This window comes from Falco punctatus (assembly GCF_963210335.1).
Source record: "Falco punctatus genome assembly, chromosome: 7".
NCBI lineage: Eukaryota > Metazoa > Chordata > Aves > Falconiformes > Falconidae > Falco > Falco punctatus.
The window spans coordinates 44,771,447-44,792,486 of record NC_137587.1 but is presented as its reverse complement, the minus strand read 5'-3'; the positions used below and the strand labels follow the sequence as shown (position 1 = coordinate 44,792,486).

General features: G+C 40.5%; 1 protein-coding gene across 1 annotated transcript in view; it reads left to right on the top strand.

Moving 5' to 3' along the window:
- Window positions 1-1,255: 1,255 nt before the first annotated feature.
- Window positions 1,256-21,040, top strand: part of ADSS1 (adenylosuccinate synthase 1) — a 31,729-nt gene continuing 11,944 nt past the window's right edge. Inside the window, exons 1-6 of the mRNA XM_080394266.1 lie at window positions 1,256-1,710; window positions 16,747-16,849; window positions 18,260-18,322; window positions 19,097-19,147; window positions 19,483-19,549; window positions 20,670-20,777. Coding sequence (XP_080250392.1) covers window positions 1,528-1,710; window positions 16,747-16,849; window positions 18,260-18,322; window positions 19,097-19,147; window positions 19,483-19,549; window positions 20,670-20,777 — 575 coding nt within the window. The 5' untranslated portion in view covers window positions 1,256-1,527. The remainder of the gene's footprint in view (window positions 1,711-16,746; window positions 16,850-18,259; window positions 18,323-19,096; window positions 19,148-19,482; window positions 19,550-20,669; window positions 20,778-21,040) is intronic.

Below are 21,040 nucleotides of genomic sequence, written 5' to 3'. Positions count from 1 at the left end.
GAACCAGCGCAACACCTACTGCACGTCCATCTGTACCACAGGCCCAGCTGACTCAGACAAGCGAGTCTCACTGAGTGTAACACAGGCCCATGTTCCTCTGAGGTGTCCCTGTTACAGACATGCCTCAGGACTGCATGTGCTCCACAGTGCCACTGCCTCTGTGCCTTGGCAGCTGGTGTATACATGTGTGTGGGGAGGCCATGTATGTGTAAGGAGGCTCTGAGTGTGTGAGCAGACTGCATGTGAGGAGACTGCATGTGAGGAGACTGCATGTGAGGAGACTCCACATCTGAGGAGACTCTGCGTCTGAGGAGACTATGTGTGTGAGGAGACTGCGTGTGTGTGAGGAGACTGCATGAGGAGACTGAGGAGACTGCATGTGAGGAGACTGCGTCTGTGATGAGACTGTGTGAGGAGGCTGCACATGTGTGGAGACTGCACATGTGTGAGACTGTGTGTGAGGAAACTGCGTATGAGGAGACCGCATGTGAGGAGACTGCATGTGTGCGAAGAAACTGTGTGAGGAGACTGCATGTGAGGAGACTGCATGTGTGATGAGACTGTGTGAGGAGACTGTGTGTGTGACAAGACTGTGTCAGGAGACTGCATGTGTGATGACACTGTGTGAGGAGACTGTGAGGAGACAGCATGTGTTACGAGACTGTGTGAGGAGACTGCATGTGAGGAGGCTGTGAGGAGATTGTGTTGTGTGTGTGGAGGCTGTGTGAGGAGACTGCATGTGTTACGAGACTGCGTGAGGAGACAGCATGTGAGGAGACTGTGTGTAGACTGTGAGGAGACTCTGCATGTATGTTACGAGACTGCATGAGAAGACTGCATGTGAGGAGCCTGTGTGTGAGGAGACTGCATGTGTTATGAGACTGTGTGTAAGGAGACTGTGAGGAGACTGCATGTGTGACAAGACTGCGTGTGAGGAAACCGCGTGTGGAGACTACATGTGTGAGGAGACTGTGTGAGGAAACGGCACATGAGGAGACTGCATGTGTGACGAGACTCTGTGTGAGGAGACCGTGTGTGTGGAGACTACATATGTGAGGAGACTGTATGAGGAAATGCGCATGAGGAAACCACATGTGTGATGAGATTGCGTGTGTGACAAGACTGTGTTTGAGAAGACTGGCAGTGCGTGCGTGGAGACTGCACATGTGTGAGGAGACTGTGTGTGAGGAAACTGCACATGAGGAGACCGCATGTGAGGAGACTGCCTGTCTGACGAGACTGTGTGTGAGGAAGCAGCGCGTGCGTGGCGGGCCTCTGTGAGGACACTCCGCGTGTGAGGCGACTGCGCGTGGGTGACGAGCCCGCGTGTGCGTGCGCGGGACGGTGCAGCCGCTGGCGGCGGCCGAGGCAGCCGGATCCGAGCACGTCAGCGCGCCGCGGGAGGCGGGCGGCGGCGGCGCCGTTAAAGGCCGGCAGCGGCGCCGCGGCTGGCGCGTAGGGGCTGGGCTCGGCGCCGGAGCGAGGCAGCGTGAGACGGCGGCGGCTCCAGCCACCCTCTCACCCACTATGTCGGGCACCCGCGCGTCCAACGACCGCAGCAGCCACCCCGGCGGCGGGCTCAAGCGGGCGCGCAGCGAGCCGGGCGGTAACAAAGTGACGGTGGTGCTGGGAGCGCAGTGGGGGGACGAAGGCAAGGGCAAGGTGGTGGACCTACTGGCCACCGAGTCGGACATTGTGTGTCGGTGCCAGGTGGGTGCCGGGCCGGCTGTGCCCGCCGCTTTCCCGCCCTGTGCTTCGTGCTCTCCTCGGCCCCCGCTTTACCCCTCGCACCCCTCGGCCTGCGCCGTCCCTCCCGCGCGGTTTCTCCTCTCCCTCCCGTGCGGGTCTCCCACACCCCCCCAGCCTCTTTCCCCCCGCCTGCCTTTATCTTCTGCCGCTCCTCGCTCCTGTTGGTTTTCTTTCTCCCCTCCTTGCTCCTTACTCCTCCTCCCTGTCCCCTCTCCCACAGCCAGCGGTGGGACGCGGCTGTACCCCGGTGGGCAGCCGTGTGCCCCCCACATCCTCCCAACCCTCCCCGGCTGCGCCTCGAAATGCCATTCGGAAAGAAAAAGCCCTGAACTATAAATATAAATAGCTGACCCTTCACGATACGCGACACAAGATCCCGAGGTACCGGGGGGCGGGGGGGGGGGGGGGACGCCCGCCTGGGGCGGGGCGGGCAGCGCTTCCCGGGAAGGCCGGGCCGGCGGAGGGCGGCTCTGCGGGCGCTTCCCGGCGCTTCGCGGCTGCGGAGCCGCCGCCGCGGGGCCTGGAGTGGGGGCCGCTGCTTGCAGTAGTGTAACGCTGCTTGCAAGGGCGGGGTGTGTGTCTGCGGGCTTGTTGCTCTTACGGGAAAAAAAGGTTATGAGTCGGCTTGTGGACCAGCTGCTAATAAACCTCATGAGTTTTCCCAAGTTTTACTGCGGGGGCTTTTTGGGATAGGGAGGTTGTGTTCACTGTGAAACGCCTGGAAGTGTATTCTGAAAATCTTCTGAAATGGAGCGTGAGTAGAATGGAAAAAGCGAGTTAGGTAAAAGTATAAGATTTAAACAGTTTGATGAAAACGGGAAACATCTTATATGCCTTTGCTTATATGGATTTTTGAATTGAGTATAACACACAGGCTCTTAAAATGATTGATTTGCCTAGTATAAACCAAATTAGACACAAAGGTGATCCCTAATATTGGTAATAACTTTTAAAAGACTGTTTTAAAATATTAATTATGAACGTATTAGACCAATACAGGTATAATCTCTTCAGTTGTCCCGGTAAACTCTGACCGCATTAATAACTAGTCCGCTTAGTCCAGCTCAGTTGGTATATACCTCAAAATGTATTCTGCTTTAAAGTGCATGATAGCTACTGAAAAGCTCCAGATATCCTTGAATCTGAGATAATAAATCCAAGGATGTTTGTGTAATTGAGTGTATTACATAAAGGTTGTCATGCAAGTTAAATATTTAGAAGGTAGAGGAAGTACTTTAAATTGGGACATTAAACTAGTAAGAACTCGAAACACCTTGGGCAGAAGTTTTCCTGCAAAAGTTAGCTAATGAATATGTATTACTGGGGTTATAGCTACTTTCCCATTTTTATTCCCCCCTGTGTGTTGCTAGGAATTTAAAAACACGGGGCTTGGCTCATAAGTGCTTTGGTGAGAAAACAAAATTGAAGTTTTAGCTGAGGTGCATTTTGTATAGACCCCAATCAAATAGTGCATTCTTGTGGGTTTACTGTTATTACTGCAAGAAGTTGTATTGGTTCTTTTTAGACCCACTTTTGAGGGATGCCCTGAGGCTGCTTTCAGGATAGATTTGCTGTCCATCCAGAGAAGTCATTTGCTAGTGTGGCCCCCAGGTGCAGCCTCAGAATACCCTTTGAAGGATTAGTGTGTTAACAACAGGCGAGATGGCTTAGAGGGTTTGATATGCTGCTGGGCATATCTGCATCATCTTTCTGTAGCCTGATGATGAGACCAGGATGGAGGGAAGGCTGGTGGATCTAGAATACCACGGGACTCTTTTCAGTGTAGCATTTGCTGATGCATGTGCATACAGACTGTGTATGAGGCCACAGTAGTATTACCAATACACTGATTTAATGGAAGTGTCTTCAGAATTAGAGTTTAGGGAAGAATATAAAAAATTTGTAAGAGAAAATGAGTAATCATTTACCTTTGAGTAGCAAAAATTATGCAACTGAAGGGAGGAATGGGATTATTTATTTTTTTAATACATAAGTGTCATTTCTGTGCATTTGGCAATTTTGAGGATGCATTTTAAAAAGATGCCATTTTAATAATTTCGTATTTCATACTTTCAAAGCCAATCATGCAAGCAGATGATGTATGATTTTTGCCTCTGCTAGAACTCATGGGACTGTTAGTAAAGAGATGCACGTATCTGAGCATGTGGACAGGGCTGATGAGTTCTGTCGGTGTGATAATGGTAGGTCATTAACTTACAGATGTAGTTGGTTTGAGAGGGCCTTCATTAATGCTGTGTACTACCATGAAGAACCTCAGTGTCTGAACCAGAATCTTGCTTGCTTTACATTCCTCCTAGGAACTAAGAAAAACTTGTAGTGCAGTAGTGCTTGCTTAAAGGAGATCCACCAAATGTCTAGCCTACAAGATTTAGATAAAAAGTTGGGACAAGTTCCATCAGGAATTTTTTGTGGTTTAGAATATGGTGATTGGCAAGGTTTCTCATGCCCTGTCCACTCCATTTTCTGAGGGATTGATGAAAAACAGTGTTCAACAGCTTGTTTTAGCACTCAGCAAAATGGAAGCAGGGAAAGGTAGAAAATGAATGTCTGAAAGAGGGGTGTTTGTCTTTTTAAAACAATGTCTAGATTCATTCTCTTATTGCAGTAGAATACTCCTTGAGCTAGCATTTTAAAAAAGGTGGGATCCATCCTCCTATCTGAATGGGAATTTAAATTCAGGACCAAATCTGAGTTTGAAGAGCTTTCTCAGAATAGTAGTTCCTTAATAGTTCTATGAAGGGAAATAATTTTCATTAAATATTTCTCAAGTATTTTTAGTGATTGTGTTGATTCAATGAGAAAAATCTGTGACAGCTAGATTGCTACAGAAGAAATGAAATTATGTTTCCTGGGACACTGAAAAGAAAGGCAAGCAGTCAAATGGGAAGAGGAAGCCCTTCACAGGCACAAGGGAAGCTTCAAACTCTGTTAGAAAAAATCTGCATTAAAACCTGGGCCTTTTTTATTTTCCTGAGCTTTCAGAATTTAATTTCACATGACTTGAGTCTCCATTTGTTGATCATGTTGTTTCAGTTTTTCTCAGTACTTAATTATATATAGTATAAGTCAAAATGAATTAGTCTCACAGCATAATCCACTTAACTTTTCACATTAGCAATGCTGAAATATGTGTCATAATTTAAACATGAAATCTGAGTTCACCTGAAGTAATTGATTTCATTTCACCTGTATATTTGAAGCTTTCTTTGTGAAAGAGGCTGTTTCAGTAAGGGTAAAAGATCTCAATATTTTCATAGATGATGTTGAACAAAACTTTTCACAGGCTGCTTTCATGAAAATACCAGATACAAGGGCACACATACCCATATAAACAAGCAGAAAAAGTATAAATAAATTGGTAACAGGCAGTTTAGGTTGTTAAGGAACTGAGTAGTTTGTCTAAGTTCAGGTTGTTAATTGAGACTATCAAGAACATTTTACCTCTAAATTGCTCTTTCAGCAGGCAAAGGCATTCAAAAGCAGAAGGATGGAGGCCAATATTTATTTCTTATTGTGGCCTCTTGGGGCATAGAACTGTCACATTATGCTGTGCAATACTTTTAATCCCTGGTAGATGTTCAGGGAAGGGTACACTCAAAGATTTCAACTGCAGATGTTTCATTTATATGTTTCCTTTAAAAACAGGTTTTGAAGTTTAAGTCTTTTAACTGACAGACTATCAGACATAAAGAGGGAAGTTCACTTTGTACTTAGCTTCTTAGCATGTTGTCATGGAAGAAGTCCTAATGTAAGCTTAAGTAATTTGAATATAACTTAAAAAGAGAGGTTTGGCATTGTTCAAAATGTGGGTTTGGATTGTGATTTCTTTGGTAGCAGCTCATACTCCAGCTGTATGTTTCTCCAATCACCTCATGTGTTGTGTGGCTATCTTCAACTTCAAAACTAGAGCTTGTGTCTGGTTTTTCCTACCTGGGTTTTAATTAGATAATTTCTCAGATATGGTTTGGAGCACAATCAAATAGTCAACTGTCACAACTGCTGAGGTGATGTGCCTCCAGAGGCACCACTTAAACTATGTCTGTTCGCAAAAAGTAGTATATAGGACTGCTGTAGCAAGCTCAGAGTTAACTGAGGACAGCTGGTGGTTGTGCAGCTCTGTTTCCTTAAAGTGAGAGTACGTAAGGTACACTTGCAATAATAACTTTTGGCTGAATGTATTTATCGTGCCATTCTGTATGGCTGTGAATGGAAAAGGAAATGGCATACATTGTCATATATTGCAGAAGTACTAGGCATATTTGTCAATAATGGTAAATTACTCATGAGGCACTTTCTCTTTGATAATTTGTGTGTGCCAAGAATATCTAGAAGTTCCAGTTGTAATGAGGAGTACGTAATTCTGCCTTTCCTGATGAAGTTTTCTTGTGCAATAAATTGTTTTTCAACAGAACATCCAAAAATACTGTTAGGAAAATGTCCCATAAAGAATTTGATAAAATAATTGAAGGGGAGAAGAGAGAAAAAGATTTTCCAAAGCTCAATGTGAAAGATACAAAAAGTATTACTAGTACATTAGTAGAGCCCCTGTGATAATAATACTTACCTGCGGTGGGTTTGATTTCAGTTACAGTTGCATAGATTGGTAAAACAGTTGTGGGACAAATGCATGTCTTTCCTTCATACCAAAACCAGTGACTGTGATTCAGCTGTAGGGACTAGTCCAAGACAGTTTTTAAGATATTTTCAAGCCTTCGTTTGTCACTGCTGTTTCAATGTTGTCCATGACAATGCTGTATGTGTCAGACCTGTGACACTTCTGCCTTCTGAAAGTCTGGAAACAATCTGCCTGATGTTATCAGCATTCCCTTCACAACTGGTATTCAAGAAGCAACACCAAATAGTGATGGCAGTAAGGCGAGCTGTTACTAGATTTCTTGATGCTCCTTATATTAATGTGCTTTTATTTGTCACTAAATGTGCAGCCACTTCTCAAAACATTTCCTCTGTTGAATTCTGTTTGCTTTCAAGTGAAGAATTGCTTTGGTTTTAAAAAGGGATCATCTGATCTTTTGAGGCAGATGGATAAAAAATACAGTTTATGTTAATACTGGAGAAGAGCTGAGGAGGCTGAAAAAGGTACCAGAAAAACTTGCTGTTAAGGTCTTTTGTGGTTGAGTAGTTCAGTCATTTGGACCAAAGAGATTTAACCAAGTCATGCACCAGGGATGCTGAGTTGCTAGTTTTCTTGTGGTGGATGTTAACAAGTAAGATTGAGAGGGGCTAACTGGTGAGGAAAGGCTAGCAAAGGTTTGGGTTTCAGATACCACTGCAATGTTAAAGAACAGTCTAGGAGAGGGTGAAGGGATGTGCTCAACACTTACCGTACAGATAAAGGTTGCATATTATTGCCAGTTTTCTTATTCTAAGTTTTAATGAATGCAAAGTAAATACTATATATATTTTTTTAAAATGGTACTTTAAGGAATACAAATGAATGTAGTGTGAGCAAGTAACTGAGTAGTAAAACCCTAGAAGTGGCAGAAATGCCAGATGAGATGTTTTTCGCAGTGGTTTAGGTATGAGACAGGGTGGTTTCCTTTTGTTCCTCTGTTGTGCTGCTGACATGGCAGGGCAAAGCAGCCACATGTTGTGACTGTCCCTGTTGATCATGGGCTGCTGGAACTGTTTGCAATGGGGATTAAATTAGGGCAGTTTTATGTGGTGATTACGTGGGGTTATAGGGGCTTGTTGGGTACTGTTTTTTGCTGTGTGTATGTTATCATGTGTTACTCTCCTTTCAGTGAGATTTAACCCTGATATTTAGAATAATTTCTCTCTACAGGATAAAGTAGTATGCAAAGAATTTAATCTCCTAATGATTTAGTGCTTGATGATCTTCAGTGAAGAGATTGATGACCTTGGAGTCATGAGTGTGCAGTGACTGCAGGACTGTAATTTTTGATTTCTGTAGTGCGTGGGAAGGTTGATAATCCTATTTGCACATACATGTACAATCATACAGGTATATTCCTTTCTAAGTATTTTTTGCAAGATTCCCTGCAAAAAAGCAAGTAGGTTTTATTTTGCTATTCAGCACAGGAAAGGGTTCATTAAGCGCGAGTAGTTTCCTTAGTTACAATAAAGAAGTCCACCCTTTCAAAATTGAAACTTCTTTATAGCAGTCTGTCACTTATAAGGTATTTTATCCCAATTTTGTTTTTCATTCTGCTTATACATACTTATGTACTATGTTACATCATTTTAGACTTTAGAACAACATGGTGACATTGCTATTTTAAACTAGCCTCTCCTTTGGGCATCAGCGAGATCATCTCAGGACCACCAGGATTATAAATACTGTATGAGAAGGTCAGGTTTAAAGTTTCCAAATCTCCATAAGAAAGCAAGCTTAATTTTCAATCCCCTTTATAAAGCCTGATGAATTTATTATCCTCTACAAGCATCAAAAGAAAGCAGTGGAAAATTAAGCTGAAGTGACATCTGTTCTGTTTCATTCCTGCTGTAACTCACTAGCTGTTGTTAACTTTTCTTATATCTGTAAACAAGTTATGTTCATATCCTTGGATCATATTACTTCCCACAGGGACATGACTACACTTCAGAAGAGAGGACTAAAGATGAGCAGACATGTCTGGGTTTTTCATGTTTGATTTCCTTTATTTTAGGATTCTGCTAACATTAGTCAGAATACTTTTTCCACTACAGAATTTTCTATCAATATACCTTGAATTTGTTATTTTCTTAATACCTTCTGCTGGAGTTAAGTGTGTGTGTGTTGCTGTAGTAGGTTTTTACATGGTTTGACCACATTTTAAATTCAGTTTGAGAGCAAATAGCTAAAGTTTAAGAGTGTCTAGTTTGCCTAGACTGACTGCTGGTTAAAATCTGAGTTAAATTTGACCTGCCTTTTCCAGTTGCATTTTTCAGATACTTAGAAAGACCAAAGCATCCATATAAGTTAGGGTCACTTTTCATTTATAGTAAAGGAAAAATAGTACATTATTGCTACAAAATACGATATAAGCTTCAGTTCTTGATATTTGCACTAAAATAATTCTATATATTTCTTTAAAAGGTCAAAAGTTTTGTTCAGCTCTTTTTTCAAGAGTGTCTGTATTTATAATCATACTAATGATCTCATTAAGCTTTAGGTCTCCTTCCATGGAATTCAGGAGTTTTTGAAGAGATCATTACTTTAATAGGGAAGGTGGGATCCTGTGAATTTTGTTCATTGTAAGAGACAGTGAGAAGAGACACAGCAGGAACACCCTCAAAAAGAAGCAGGAACGGTTCTGTGCAGAGTTGTTCTTACTTGAAACCTATGCAAACCTTCTTTGGAAAGAGAAGCAAGGCAAACTAGGTTTGGCTGCTGATGATTGGTCTTAGGAGACGAATACTTGCAACTCACTCCAGCTCTTTGTCACTACTGTAGCTTTAAAAATCACTACTCCCTCATTTCTTCTGCTCTAAGTGTACTTTGGGTTATTCCCTAACCCAGTTCTTGCCAATGGCTTGAGTTAAAAAAAGTTATGATCCATTTCTTGGAACTAAGTTGGGTGCTATCAGGCAATAGTTTAACTGGAAAAATTAGCCAGAAATAAATTCCCATAAAGGAAACTGTAACAAGCACCTATGGCAGCAGCCTCCCAGCTGGAATGTACAGTATTCTCAGTCATCTGACTGAGGCTTTCACACACAGGTGATTTTGTGATGTTGTGTCTAAGGGTCTGAGTGTTCAAAGCACTCAATGCATTGCGTTTGTGTTAGATATTTTTTTTTAAACCAACGATGTTCTAAACTCATTTGCAGTGGTGTAAATCAAGAGAAATACCATGAAAGGGAATGGATTTATGTTATTGTAAAGTTCATGTCAAAGCCACTTATGCTGGTAACACTTACTAGCTACATTTATTCAAGTTAGTTCCAGGCAGTTGCTGCTGTAAATTAGAAATAGCCATCATTAGATTGTCAAGAGAAGAGACAATTTCTGTAACAATGCTCCTTCTTGTTTATTCAGAAATACATACAAAATGCTATAAATGGAAGAAAATTACTCAGTCCAGATAAGAAAACTGCAGTATTTTGTAGTCTGTTTTGTAGTATGATGAGAGGTATTTGGCCTGCAGATGCAGCTGAATTTCAGAAAATGTTTTGCTTTATTGGTGGATGGAATTAGTAGAGCAGGGACACTTCCAATAAAAAGAGATAAACAGGAATCATAGCATTTGTTTCCAGATGCAGTCTTCCCAAACTGCTGGTTTGTGGCTGGTGTTCCAATTTATACATTATAAATTTATAGATTATAATGCCAGAGGGGATCATTTTGTAATCTTGTCCGAGTACCAAGGACACAGTATTCTAGTAGCAGTTATACCACCGCCAAAAGGAGAGGTAATACAATCTCTCTACTCCTACTTGATATTCCCATTTACACTAGCGAGGTTTGCCTTAGGCATATCAGCCAGTACTGCAACTGTGTTCAGATACCTCCACAGGCTTCCAGCATAGCTGTCTCCCATCCAAAGTTTGGCCTACCTTTTTGTTTCTAATTCATTTATTCTAAACCTGTTCATGATGTTTTATATGCTCACTGCATGTAACAGTTGGCTGGAGAGCTCAGGCTGCTGCGTGCTGCTGGTATACCACTCAAGTGATAGTCTGTTGGCTGCAGATCTTCAGTTAATGAGTTTGGGGTTTCCCCATTGCATTGATGGATGTTGCTAATGAAGAGGATGAGATCTGATCACTGTGGGACCCATCAGAAACCTACCTGTTCTGTCTTCATCCTCTAGTTACAGTTTGAAACTATCATCAGGCTTTAAGGTGTTCTTTGTGTGCTCTGTTGATTTTTCATACCCATCTAGTTAATCAAGTTATTTTTGGGCATTGTAGGGAGCACTGAGCAAATGAAGGATGTGCTAACCAGTGGAAACCAGTAGAGCATCTGGAAACATTTCCTCCCGCATGTGCAGAATGCAGTCCCCTGCAGACTACCTGGCTAGCAAGAACAGGCAGAAACACATCTGAGCATGAGGACACATTTCATTCCTATTCAAACATGTATCATAAGGCTAGCTGGGAGGAAAGGGTTCCTGCTGCAGGTACTGAACAGCCTCTCTGCTGCTTTGAACAGAAATTCTGTTTCTACTTTGGGATGTTTTGATATCAGAGAATAAAGAGATTATTTTAAAAACAATACAAGACAAAAAATACCCCAGCTTTTAAATGGCTGAGCACTTTGAAAGATGGATTTGTTTCTTCATCTTTTTTGTAAGTTCTGCCACAAAGATTGTGTTCTTTTCTTCCAAAGTGTTCATAATTATTAGTTCCCTGAAAGATAGTGTTTATACCAGCATACAGTTCTTAACACTGGTAAGATGTAATACTTCTAAATTTAGTGTATTGATTCTGTTCTGGTGTTCACATACTATGGAATAGTAATCAAAGCACATCACCTCAGTGCAAGAATGCAATATCGCAAGTAGATCGATACATAAAAAGCGTGGAAATGCATTTTCTTTTTAAATAAAGTGATGTACTGAAAAAACATTAAGCTGTTTTATGAGGCAGCTTAAGTTCCTCTATCTCCTGGTACTGGGGACAATATGTAACTTTACACTTTAATTATTGGAAGTCTGAAAATACAAATTAAAATCTTACAGAAAAAAATCCAATTTATATTCAAGTCCAACTGAAACATTCTTTAAAAATAATTAAAAAAAACCAACCCAAACCTTACCATATAGGATTACTTTGCTCTGAAAATAATGTCTAGTATGTTTTCTGTTGGTTAACTCTTGAAAGCATATTGCAGCTCTTTCTGTTAACTTAAAGGTTGTTTTCCAACCTGGCATGATGGGCATTTTAGGTTGTTGAATTTAAGCCACATTGCTGGTGGTCTGCTGGATTTTAGAAGAAAGGAAGCATAGCTTGCAGCACCACAAGGTAATAGAGCGTTCCTTAGGCAAAATAAGTTGAAAGTACACATATTTAATGCTTTTAATAGAGCCTTAACTTCTAGCACTTTCAAAGTTAATAACTGATCTGTTAAGCAATGTAGGTACTTTAAAAAGGCTGAATGCTAATTTTCTGCTGCAGGCTGTTGTGCTGGGTTGACCCAGGCTGGATGCCAGGTGCCCACCAAAACCACTCTATCTCTCCCTTCCTTAACCAGGCAGGGGAGAGAAAATACTACAAAAGGCTCGTGAGTAGAGATAAGGACAGGGAGAGGTAACTCTACAGTTGCTGTCATGGGCAAAACAGACTTGACTTGAGGAAAAAGTAGTTTAAAAATTAATGAGAAACAAAACCAAATCTTAAAAATACCTTTCCCTAACCCTACCATCTTCCCAGGCTTATCTTTACTCCCAAATCTCCTCCCCCTGCAGTGGAACAGGGGGATGGGACATGGGGCTTGCAGTCAGTTCATGACATTTCTCTGCTGTTCCTCATGCTCTTCGCCAGCGTGGGGTCCCTCCCATGGGAGACAGCCCTCTGTGAACCTCTCCAATGTGAGTCCTTCCCACGGGCTGCGGTTCTTCACACACTGCTCCAGGGTCGGTCCCTCCCATGGGGTGCAGTTCAGGAACAGACTGCTCCAGCCTGGGTCCCCTGTGGGGTCACAGGTCCTGCCCAAACCTGCTCCAGTGTGGGCTTCCCTTGGGTTACAGCCTCCTTCAGGCACCCACCTGCTCTGGTGTGGGGTCATCCCTGGGCTGCAGGGGGATACCTGCTCCACCATGAACCTGCCTGGGCTGCAGGGGCACAGCCTGCCTCACCATGGGCTTCACCGTGGGCTGCAGGGGAATCTGCTCTGGTGCCTGGAGCACCTCCTCTCCGTCCTTCACTGGCCTGGGTGCCTGCAGCGTGGTTGCTCTCACATATTCTTACTCCTCTCTCCAGCTGCAGTTGCTGGTGGTTTTGGTTTTTTGCCACCTTCTTAAATAAGTTAACCCAGAGGTGCTACCACGGTTGCTGATGAGTTCGGACTTAGCCAGCAGTGGGTCTGCCTTGGAGCCAGCTGGCATTGGCTCCATTAAGCATGGGAGAAGCTTCTAGCAGCTTCTCACAGAAGCCACCCCTGTGGTCCCTCTGCTACCAAAATCTTGCCACACATACCCAAAACAGCAATGTATGACTTCAAAGAAAGTTATATTTTTTTGAGGTGCCTGATTTCAGTGTGAAGAACTGTAACACCTACCAAATACTGTTAGAAACAAGCATTTATCTGCTCTCGAACTTTAATGTAGTTGATAAGAGAACAGCAGCTATGGCTGCACAGTCAAAAACTATTGCTGTTTCTAGGCAGTGCCTCAAAGAAAGGATTTTTTTTGTGCTCTCTAGAGATGAACTTCCTAAATGATATTTTGATCTTTTTATTGCTATAATGTGTTACCTGTCGTCTTTTCTTTGGCATGCTCAATACTTTCTAAAGTCCTACTTCATTGCTGTAGTTTGCTGTACTTGATAGCCCCAATCACTTGCATCTGGTAGGTTTCCTGCATTTGGTACATCTCATACTAGAGTCGCTAGAGATTAAAGTAGATCAACAGAGGGACACAAGTGTTGCTAAGCATGTTGGAATCACTGCAGGAGCAGTAAGGAGGGTTTTGGATTGAAGTGGATTCTAATGTTCAAGACCCTGCTGTCATCCCCGTTGAACTCTTAGCCTTTTGGAGCTTTAACAGCCTTCCTAATGGTTCCTTCTTGGGAACAGAACTTTCCACACCAGAATAGCTTAATGAGGATGCCCAGGCTTTCCAGATTTTGGAAGTGAATGTTAATTGTTATTTCTGGTCATACCATTTTGCGATACAGATGATGCCACAGTGGCACTGATGATTAATCTGTCAGAAGTTGTTGCCTTAATGTTCCCTTCATTGGAGAAGTTCTTGAAGAAGCACAAAAGAAGGTAGATACCATCTCTAGAGGTCTAGGAAAGTTCAAATAATGAAAGATAAATAAAATTCGGGGGAGATCAGTGGTGCACAGCCCAGATTCTGTGAGCTGGGTCTGGGTATTAAACAGAAGCTCATGCAGAGGTATATTTGAAGCAAGGGCCAAGCAGAGATGCCAAAGGTCTCTTGATCCAAGTTGAAGCATTCTGATGGTCCAGAGAATACTCACTGGGGGTGTTAGTGTTGACATCACTTTAATGAAATACCATTTGAGGAAAAGAAGGGAGCTTACATGGTTGCAGTGTACCAGGTAGTTCTCTGCACCTTCAATCATGTAATCTTTAGGTTAAGCCCATGAAAGTTTTTAGGTTTCCCTTATACTTTGTAAGCAAAAGAAGTGGCTTGTGTAGACTCTCAGAACTCAAGTAAAATTAGAAAAGGAGTAGATACCTTGTAATATCTGAGCTATTTGACTGCCAATATGCTGTTAGAATAGCTATGAATGTGAGAAATTACTGAGAGGGCTAGATAACAAGGTATCTTATCACATCAGTGGTATATTTTGTAAGTTCAGTCCTGTCTGGCAATTAAGTGCTCTGCTACAACTTTATATTGCAAAAATGTAATTAATTGAGCTGTAAAAATACACTCGGAAGTCACTTTTTTTGGGAAATGCAGACCAACATGAGCAGTGCACAAAAACGGTTCCAGAGTTATCAACGCTAGCTTTAAATTAGAGAAGTGCTGTTTTATAAGGTCGGTCACTGAATTCTTGATTTATATTATCAGTCTAGAGGGACTGAAAGTGGATTCAGAAATTTTGGCAATTAAAGGATGTATCATAGCTGCTGATGTTTCTGTGCTTCAGCATTTTTTTTTGTATGTCAGCTTTCACAGCTGATTGATTAAATGTCTCTTTTAAAGCATTTGCCAAGGAAAGAGACAGCATTTGTCTGGGTGTCAGTTATTCAGGAAAATTTTCAAAACCATAAGCATTGTCATGCAGGTATATCTCACCTTCTAAAATTCTAGGATACAAGAAAACACTTCTGGCTATAATTTAAGAATGCTGTTATTTCAGATTGTGAATCCTCAAGCCTGATTTTGTTTGTTCATATTCATGTTGATTAAGGAAAGCAGCTTGTAATAACTGTAGTATGAGTTGACAGCAAATAGTTTTGAAGAAGCCTGGTTCCCCATTTTTTTGGGAAACGTGAAAGTTGTTTGTAGAAATTACATCAGTATTAGATGGAGTTCACTCTTAAGTTTCCATCTTGCTGCCGTCTATAGGCAAGCAAAAAAGGAAAGCTGATTGTCTCAGATGTTACTACCACTTTCTCAAGCCTGATTCTGCTATAATAAAATTAACTCATGTTTCAACCACTGCATTCCATCCAGTCTCAGGCCTCTTAAATATCACGTAAAGGAGTCCCCTGCATGATTTAATAGCCTGCTAGATGGTCCAGTACCTTAAACTAGATCCGGGTCCTACAACTGACTTATTGTATCTGGGAGGCAGGCTGAATACCCAGGATGGTTCTGCTTTCTTCAGAAGTCTCTGGACAAGTTATAACTCTGTATTAGCAGGACACTTGGGAGTCCTTTCCAGCTCAAGGATGAGCTACGCAGCAGTTTGCTAAATGAAGTGAGATTTGTGCATGCACCAGTTTGTTACAACTACTCAGCTGCCACTTAGCAGATTATCTGTTTAAACTTCATTGTTGAGCTCGCATCTTCCAAAACATGAGGCTTACTTTTGTCATATTTAAAGGCATATTTATTAATGTTTTCCTCCATCCCATTTCTTTAAAAAGAAATTGATTTTTTTAAAATAACCTGCAGCTTTTATTTTCTTAATGTTGTGTTTCAGTAGATATTCACATTTTTGAAAGAAATGTCAGTTGCCATTTTTCTGTATATTATATGCAAACAAATGGGCAAATGAGTAAATGAAGAGTAGATGAAACTCTCAAACATGTTAGATTATTAATTTTTATAGATGACTGTCAGTTTTCAGAGTTTTCATAGAACAACTCTACATATTCAGCCAACACTCTTTATTTATTTGCAAATTACCAGTGACGGTTTCAGTTCTACTTCCAGTAGATGACTTCATTCTAGACACTTATACATCATTCATGTATAATCCATGAAGATTTGTAATCATTTTGAACAATGGAAGGCCTATAGCACCAGGGCAGGCAAGTACTCAGATTTCCCAACCTTATCATCAGGAGAAAAAGTTACATCATGACAGAACAGCAGCAAACATCAAGCCTGTTGAGAAAACTGGAACTTCAATTTTTAAAACTTTTTACTCTTTCTGTTCAAATCAGCTCATGATCTTGATTTACTCACCTCTTCCCAAGTTTGTGTGTTCAAGTCATGATTCTCTTTTAAAGCTGTTTCCGAAAAATTAGTTTCTTGAGGAAAATACCAGCTCCCATTCTCAGGTCTGGCAGATAGTTGTGTAAGGTATGAGTTGTAGCAGACACCATAAAGTGGTGGTGGTGTTAACTGGGAAGTTCATACCTTGACAAGGAGATTTTGTGAAGCTGCAAAGACTACGTATACTCCCAACTTTATGCAGACCTTCCATCTTGATAGAAGCAGTAGCTGTTTGCAGGTGGGCAGGCAGGAGGAGCTTCCATTCGAAAGGAAATACTGGGTGTTGTAGGTTTAAACCTGAAGAAATGACCATGCACAGAAGATGCCCAGAAAAGATGGGACTGTGTAGGCATGTCAGAGACAGGACTCTGTGGGTGGTAGTTTGATCCAGTTTTGTTCCCAGAAAGCTTCAGTTCTCTTCTAGCTTCTGCCACCACTCCTGCATTTACTCTTGCTCTGCCCCAGTCCTAATGGTGTCATTCTGCTTTGTAATTCTACACAGTCCTGCTGAAATCTGTCAGCCCCCTAACTGTCCTGTCTGAGCCTTTTTTTCAATACTACAGCATCTCAGGAACCTATAAGGTGGAGAAAACAGTGACCTAAGACATGAATGTATAAAGACAGAAAGATGATCTTCTCAGATCATCTGCTGAGAGTTCAGAGTGGTGATATAAGACTGTTAATCTTCAGGTGTTTCTTTCTGTTGCAGGGTGGGAATAACGCAGGCCATACTGTGGTTGTTGATGGGAAAGAATATGATTTTCACCTATTTCCTAGTGGCATCATTAATCCAAAGGCAATTTCTTTTATTGGTAAGACTATTTTGGAACTTATTAAATAAAATAACATCACATGGTGGGTAGCTGCAACTGTATTTTATAGTAGCAAGCAAAGAAAGACATACAGATAACTGTTAGATTTGCTTTAGCTTCAGCTGTTTGACGTTTATTTCACTGCTGCTTTAACATGAAGAGTTACACTACTTCCAGTATCAGTTTAGTTTCTGCTACTAGAAGACTGGAAGTTTCTTTCTATTTGTTGTACTTCCTTATACTTTATGGTACAAGTTTGGAATCCATCCTCTACTTGTGCACTCCTTTTATACTTGCAGAAATATATATGCTATTATTTGAGGACACAACCCCAGCACTTAAGCTAAATAAATAACATAACTTACGTCTGGCATCTCCTTACTGACTTTCCAGAAACAGGCCCCAAGATAGGGCTCTGCTTGGAGGGCTGTCATCCAGCCTCCTTTTTGTTCGCATTACCAACTGTTTAAGGTGACGTTGTATTTCACTGTAAAGACACTCAATGCAGATGGCATCATAAAAATGTTTGCATTGCTTACTGGACATTAAGCTCGTATTTAAGTGGTAGGCAAATTTAAGCCTTTTACTTGTGACAGAAAAATATATACAAAATGTGCAAGAAATGAGTGTTAAGTTTTAGTGAGTCATGGTGTTTCAGTTTTGTTTCATTTTATAATTTCCAAATGGATGATTTAAATGCATGAAACATACTTTTTCTGTCTGCTAGATATGGTGTATTGTCTCGCTTTCTGATTTACTCCCTTGCCGGTTAGTAAAGACTATAACTTAAGTTGCCCTAAATTTAGGGTGAGGCAGGCTCTTGCATATATTTCTGACGTTCCCAAGAAGGAAGCAGCAGCTGTTTCCAGCCCACTACATCACTAATTTTCCATGTCTCATCAGCAATGCTCTGTATTGCTTGTGGATTCGATATTGTAGCTCAAAAACAGGGAGAAGGCATTGCTAATGTATTACAGCACTAGTTTGAGCTGAGTTTGAAACAAATATGTGAATATTGAAGAAAACTTAAATATTGTCACACAGGCTTGTCAGTGTTGTAAGGCCACAGGCTTCTTTGAGCTTTTATAAGTGAACAATTGAGGCTGAAGTTGTGGTTGAAAGTCCACCACAAAGAAAGGCAAGAATTCGCTTACCTCAGCTGGCTTCAGAGCAGGCCCAGCATTCACATCTGAAACAGGCAAGCTCTGTTTTCTCTCTGTTTTAGCAGGCTTGTAGCTGCTTACCCAAGATGAGGATTTATCTAAAAAGTTCTCAAGATCACTTTGTGAGAAATATGAGAAACTTGGTCTTTTTAAATAAAACTTCAGGCAGCAAGTGTTTACATGCCTTACATCCTACAAATGAGTATTTTATTTCCTGCTTTAAAATAAATAATTTATGTTCCTAAAGGTAATGGAGTGGTTATACATTTACCAGGCCTGTTTGAAGAAGCTGAAAAGAATGAAAAGAAAGGTTTGTATCGAGTCATTTTTAACCTTTCTTTATACTGGCAGCAGGTTGAGGGGTTTTTTTAAGCCTTTGTTTCTGACCATAAATACTCAATGCAGTAACATTCTGGATTTTAAATAATGAGGAAAACCATATTAAAAATGTTGAATTGTATTGTAGTTTTCAGACAGATTGTCAAAAGCCATCTTTTAATGGGTTTTCAGGGAGTTTTATAGCATTTGATAATACTTTAGATAGTTAATAAATTGCCACACACTTCAGAAAAGCTTCCTGTCACCTCAAAGTGAGATGATTTAACCCAGAGTTTCTATGTCCCCATTTCTGTGCCCAAATGTAAACTCACTTGGTTCTACTTTGGGCAAGGCTTTGGACCAGATGACCTTCTAAGGTCCTTTGCATCGTAAATCGGTTTATGATTGTATATATAAAAATTCTCTACTTTCTGAGGCACAAATGAAGTTTAAGTGATTTATCATATAGTGATTATGCATTAAATAAGAATGTTTCCTTAAAATTAGAATTATGTGTAAGCCACACAATTCTGGCATTAAGAAGAAGTGAGTATCTTTATCCATAACAAAATGAGAAAGCTGGAAAAGTAAAAAATGAGAAAAGTTTAATAAAAACATTGCTGATATTTGATACTATGGATTATCCATTTTGTCTTTAAGAAGCTATGTGAACTAGAAGAAGTACATAGAAAAACTAAAAGCAAACCTCAAAAGTCTGGCCAGTCAGCACAGCTGAAATCCTACTTTTCTTTATATCTTCTGACAGGTTTAAAAGATTGGGAGAAAAGACTGATTATATCAGATAGAGCACATATAGGTAAGTGATGATGGAAGGGGAGAAAACTTACAGAGGTTTGCTTAGCTTATGGTGCTAAACTACGTTATTACTCCACAGAGTGGTCATTTATTTGATCTAATACGGCTTCTTTATATGTTGTGTATCTAAAGCATAATCATAGAATTTGTATTCACTAAAGAGTAATGTTTTACATGTTTTCACAGTGTTTAAGGAATACTTGCTTTGTTTTCATGTAGGGAGGCCTGTGCACTATCAATGATAACAAAGCCTTTCTCTTGGAATTGTAGATGTCTGTGATTTAAATAATGTTTTTCTTTGGTCTCCCACTATGTCCATTTGATTTTCCATTGCAGTGTTTGACTTTCACCAGGCAGTAGATGGGCTCCAGGAAGTGCAACGTCAAGCACAAGAAGGAAAAAAGTAAATATTTTGAGCACCTTCATTTAATGAATAAGTATGCAAATTTGAAAAACTGGTGTGATTTTGGAAAGCAGAAATGTATCTCTAAAGAGCCTTGCTGATGTTAGTAATTCTGTGACTCTGTCTTGCTCCTGTTTATGTTAGTGAACAAACTGAGGTATTACTGAAAAGGCAGGGTATGAATTCTTATATTTCCTTTTTCCAGTTCCCTGCAGCGTATAGAGAGATTTTGAAATTCCTACCAAATCCTCACAACTGATTTCCATTAACATGATGCTAAACATCCAGTTTGATATCAGGCTAGTGATGCTTTTTTGAATCAGGCCCTTGAAGCATTGATGCAATTTACTGTATATTTGCTTATACTTCATGGAGATAGTAGTTTCTATTTCAATTTTAATCTTACACTTTAGCACAGTATGTAACTATTTGTACTTTGTTATTCTGGTTTCTGAGAGACAAAGGGTAATGTGGACACACTGTATTTTTCTCTGTCTGTTAGGTTTTGATCCCATTGGACAATTTCAGCCAAACTTAAGATACAAATAGAGATCTCAAAATTACTGTATTTCTAAAATGCACATGAAAATAGGCATGCAGGTAGGGAAACAGTTTCATTTTTATCCTCGTCAAGGTAAAGACTGCAACAGTTCATAGGACAGAGATCGTTTGAATAATGCAAAGCCATAGGAAACCAGTTTGATCGCTCACAGAACTGGTTGTTGTTTATAACTGTAGGCAGTGCTGCAACTGTGAACATGTGAAAATTACATTTGTTTCCTCTTGTTTGTGGTAAGGGATGTAGTAGTACCACAGGGAGAGTACAGTAACCATTATTACTGTATAATACATGTATATACACACATCGTTTCAACTAAGCTTGTGTCAATCAGACCCGAGGCTTAATGCTTTACTGCATGCTGTGAATATTAGCAATATTTATGTAAATCCACTGGAGCATGAAAAATGCTATATATTATTTTAGAACTGTAATAATTTTTTTATGTCTCAGACTTCCTGCCCAGTATATGATATACTGAAGAGCTTTAACAAAATTACTTAGCATAGAGTATATTTTATAATATATTTATACATGTTTGGGGTGGTTCTTCTTAATCAGTATTGGCACAACAAAGAAGGGGATTGGACCAACATATTCTTCCAAAGCAGCACGAACAGGCCTTCGAATTTGTGACCTCCTTTCTGACTTTGATGAATTTTCTTCAAGGTACAACTATTTTAATTTCTAAATGTTAATGTTAGAGTGATACATTTTGGCTGATAGATGTGCTTTTAAGATGTTTTTAAATACATCTGAATTTTATATATGAATTGTCTAGAAGGAGAAGAAAACTGAAAAGGATGTGTGTATATTGATACTACTTCACAGAGTTTCTCCTAATTTAAAATACAGTTTTCTACATTGAGAAATACACTGGCTGATGTATTGAAATTGTGGGTATTTTTCTCCCTATAGCTCTCAGTATATAC